The sequence below is a fragment of the Engraulis encrasicolus genome, chromosome 9 (assembly GCF_034702125.1).
Source record: "Engraulis encrasicolus isolate BLACKSEA-1 chromosome 9, IST_EnEncr_1.0, whole genome shotgun sequence".
Lineage (NCBI taxonomy): Eukaryota > Metazoa > Chordata > Actinopteri > Clupeiformes > Engraulidae > Engraulis > Engraulis encrasicolus.
In genome coordinates, this window is record NC_085865.1 from 1,617,721 (window position 1) to 1,622,415 (window position 4,695).

The 4,695-nt window shown below is 46.3% G+C and overlaps 1 protein-coding gene across 1 annotated transcript in view; it reads right to left on the bottom strand.

The window, feature by feature from the left end:
- The window catches only part of tmprss7 (transmembrane serine protease 7), a 37,073-nt gene extending 32,614 nt beyond the window's left edge, over positions 1–4,459 (bottom strand). The window contains exons 1-4 of the mRNA XM_063207508.1: positions 4,421–4,459; positions 3,439–3,694; positions 1,903–2,033; positions 1,346–1,413 (exon numbers count right to left, since the gene is read on the bottom strand). Coding sequence (XP_063063578.1) covers positions 1,346–1,413; positions 1,903–2,033; positions 3,439–3,694; positions 4,421–4,459 — 494 coding nt within the window. The remainder of the gene's footprint in view (positions 1–1,345; positions 1,414–1,902; positions 2,034–3,438; positions 3,695–4,420) is intronic.
- Positions 4,460–4,695: the final 236 nt, after the last annotated feature.

Below are 4,695 nucleotides of genomic sequence, written 5' to 3' on the forward strand. Positions count from 1 at the left end.
AAGTAGCAAAGACATTTGTGTTGTGCACTGACATCTCACCAAGGGCTTAAAAGCCATGCAGAGATGATGCTGATGCTGACATGTTTGTGTAGCGCTTTACCAGACACTGTCCTGCCGATAGGACATTGTAATAGTCACTGAAAAAAACTTAACTATCACAGTACTACACTACTATGACAGAGCACAAGGTCTTTAGTAATACATTACGACTTGGCCATTGCCATTCTGGTAATAGCTAATTTATAACAGGGGTACTGTCTTAAGGGGTTAATAAACTCTAACTACACATACAACGAGTCACCACATGCCTAGTCCTCCCATGGCCAGGTGCCTACCTGATGTCATGACAACAAGAGCCAGGTGCCTACCTGAGATGACAAGAGCCAGGTGCCTACCTGATGTCATGACAACAAGAGCCAGGTGCCTACCTGATGTCATGACAACAAGAGCCAGGTGCCTACCTGATGTCATGACAACAAGAGCCAGGTGCCTACCTGATGTCATGACAACAAGAGCCAGGTGCCTACCTGAGATGTCAACAAGAGCCAGGTGCCTACCTGATGTCATGACAACAAGAGCCAGGTGCCTACCTGATGTCATGACAACAAGAGCCAGGTGCCTACCTGAGATGACAACAAGAGCCAGGTGCCTACCTGAGATGACAACAAGAGCCAGGTGCCTACCTGATGTCATGACAACAAGAGCCAGGTGCCTACCTGATGTCATGACAACAAGAGCCAGGTGCCTACCTGAGATGACAACAAGAGCCAGGTGCCTACCTGATGTCATGACAACAAGAGCCAGGTGCCTACCTGAGATGTCATGACAACAAGAGCCAGGTGCCTACCTGAGATGACAACAAGAGCCAGGTGCCTACCTGAGATGTCATGACAACAAGAGCCAGGTGCCTACCTGAGATGTCATGAAAACAAGAGCCAGGTGCCTACCTGATGTCATGACAACAAGAGCCAGGTGCCTACCTGAGATGTCATGACAACAAGAGCCAGGTGCCTACCTGATGTCATGACAACAAGAGCCAGGTGCCTACCTGATGTCATGACAACAAGAGCCAGGTGCCTACCTGAGATGTCATGACAACAAGAGCCAGGTGCCTACCTGATGTCATGACAACAAGAGCCAGGTGCCTACCTGATGTCATGACAACAAGAGCCAGGTGCCTACCTGAGATGACAAGAGCCAGGTGCCTACCTGATGTCATGACAACAAGAGCCAGGTGCCTACCTGAGATGTCATGACAACAAGAGCCAGGTGCCTACCTGAGATGTCATGACAACAAGAGCCAGGTGCCTACCTGATGTCATGACAACAAGAGCCAGGTGCCTACCTGAGGTCTGAGATGACCGCCTGCCTGAAGAGTTTGGATACTGAAGAGGTTTTGTACACATTGCTGACCTGTAACAGAAATGAATGGTGATCAGATCATAGTGGCGGTAAAGTTCACACTTTCAAAGTCATCCAATCCTTCCACCTGCATTTATACTGTAACATACTGATGGTGTAACGCATCCTATGGTACATATCAAGTCAAGTCAAGTCGGATTTATTGTCAATTTGTTTACATGCACGGGTCATATAAAGAACTGAAATTGCGTTTAGGACGGCCTAGGTGTATAGGCATTGGCCAAGTCCACACAATGTCAAAGAACATACGTATAGCTTGACAAAATGACAACTCCATTGTTTCTGGGCTATATATGGTTAGTATATTGTATGTGCAATGATGTGTGTAATGTCTTGTGTGTAATGTATAGTCTAAACCGCATGTACTGTATGTATGCCACTTAACGCATTAATTCCTCCAAGGGATTAATAAATGATTCTCAACTCTACTCTACTCTTGGCCAAATGGGCCTGAGTCTGAACTTCAGTCCATGTACTTACGACGTGTTGTACCCTGGAGGCCATGGACACAAACTCATGAGAATCTGCTTGTCGGTATTCGGGGACGAATTCTTCGTTGGCAACGCGGAAAATTCCAGCGAAATACACTCCATTGGTGGTGTCCCTGCGAACTGAGAGGCCCAGAATAGGTGTGAACAGTATATTAAAACAAACACAAGCAGGTAATTGGAGCGCTTCTGGGTCTTCACCTTTTTTCTTGGTGCTCATCAGTGTAGGGGCTCTCAAACTTGGTCCAGGAAGACATTTCAGAATAACTTTGCAGATAACTCCACAGACTGTGTCTGTCTGTGGAGTTATCTGCAAAGTTATTCTGGGCTCTCTCTGAGCTCTTAGGTTCATGATTTGGAAAAAGATACAGCCGGAAACCCCCTCTTAGACAGTGGTGTCAGTTGTGGGTTCAGAAAACAAAACCCTGCCACACATTTCCAACCAGCTGATCATAAGACAGGTAGACCAGCCAGCAACTGGCTGAAGCCACGTCAGAGTAGTCTGTCAAAACTCTACTCTGAAGTTACTGTCAACCAGTGGTGGAACAGCTGCACACAGGGCCCCAGGGTAAAACACTGATTGTCCCCCACCCACCAATATGGGCCCCGGGAAAATGCCCTGCTCGCCTGCCCCTCCTTTAGCGCCGGGCCTCGTACTTGTGTGAGATTATGATGTGTGCTCTACGGTTCCTGCAGACCCACGGCGTCCCCTCTAGTTAGTGTCAGTGGTGTGTGCAGTATGCGTGCATTTGTATTTGACTGTGTGTACTTGACAGTGGCGGAACATTTGTACACAGGGCCCCTGGGCAAAAACTGATGGGGGCCCCCCATATGGCCAGTCAGTAGGTTAGTGGTGCGCACATCCAAGATGCAGGAGCATGACAAAAGGCCAGAACACTGTAGAAACAAAGATGAATGTCCGCACACTGCTCCCCTGTTGCTTTTTAAAAATGTGTTTGAAGTGAGCGCTTTCGAGCTTTCTTCATCAGATGAAGAGCGACTAGCTCGAAAGCGCTCACTTAAATTAAAAAAAAAGAAAGCAACACAGGAGCAGTGTGCGGACATTCATCTTTGTTTCTACAGCCCCCCATATGGCCTGCCATGGTCACAATAGGCCCCCCAACACCAATACAGGAGGTGGCCCCCTGCTGCCAACCTAAAGAGTAACCCCTGTAGTGACGATGCCCCCCCCCCCGCAAACCTTCTCAGGTCATCTTCTCACATATATCCGCTCCAATGGACCCCTCTAGCCATATACTATAAATCAGACACTGGCCATTTCTCAATGTCTCAAAGCCTTGGAAGTGTGTGAGCCTAATTCGTCACGCCCAGTGATTGGATACTCCGCAGAGTTCACCAAAGAGTATCCAATCACTGAGCGTGATTACGAAGGCTGATACACTTGGAAGGGTGCACGCTAGATTTTGAGAAATGGCCACTGTGTGCGCCCCATATATAAACATCGGGCCCTGGTGACTCTGGTCCCACTTTAACCTCCTGTATGACACCCCTGAGGCCGTGTACTCACATATAAACACCCAGAGTAGGGCCCACATGATGATGACGAGTACGAAGACCACGGCGGTGCCGATGACGGCCATGTTGGTGTAGCTCCAGATGGAGTTGAGCTTCCTGGCGCGCTCCTCGCGCCGCCGCAGCCGCTCGTATCGCCGCAGCAGCTTGGCCAGGATGGCGTCCCTCTGGGCCTTCATGCTGCTGCAGGAGGAGTCTACTGCCGCTACTTCCACTGATACGTCCGCTACTTCCACTGATACGTCTGCGATCTGCCGTCACATCACAAGGCAAAAACAGCCGCATTTTGTTTCATCAATTCGGTAACACTTTACTTAAAGCCTATGTCTATAGCGCATTATAAGCACATTTATAACAAATTATAATGTGCATTATAATTACTTACAATGTATTATGACTACACTCATAATGCTTCATGATGCTTTATATTGACAGTTATGAATAACCATGAATCTAGCTTATAATACTTTATAAATCCAAGGGTGTCATGAGTGCTCATGACTGGCTATAAACTACAGGCTGCCTGATGGGGCTTATAGCACATTATGAGTACCTATACCCCTCTATGCACAGACCTGGATGATAAACTGTCATAAGGGCTCATAAGATGCTAGAATGTTCCATGTGAGATCACAAGTTGTCAATGTGTGCTCTAAGTAAAGTGAAGTTCATATGGATGCATCTATAATGCACTGTATAATGCACATCTATAATGCATCATAATGTACAGTAAGCCCCATCAGGCAGCCTGTAGTTTATATCCAGTCACGAGCACTCATAACACCCTTGGATTTATAAAGCATTAAGCTAGATTCATGGTTATTCATTACTGTTAACATAAAACATCATGAAACATCATGGGTGTAGTCGTGATGCATTGTAAGTAATTATAATGTGCATTACAATTTGTTATAAATGCACTCATAATGCGCTATAGATATGGGCTTCATAGAAAGTGTTACCATGAATTCTTTTACCATGAGGTTAAATGGGTACTGGATGGCACAACACTTCATAGTCACATTGTTCAAACTATTCAGTGATGACAATAGTTCATGTACAATACAATTGTGAACATTAACACAATTCATTTAAACCCCCAATGCTCTGGTCAGCTATTACTTTAGTGAGTTCACTTTTTTTTCTTCAAATAAATTGGGTGTTGCATCACTGCTTGAAAGGATAAACTGGGCGATGGCTGGCCGGTTTATGACTTCATTTTGGGTTGTCTGTCTGGCCTATTTGGCACAGC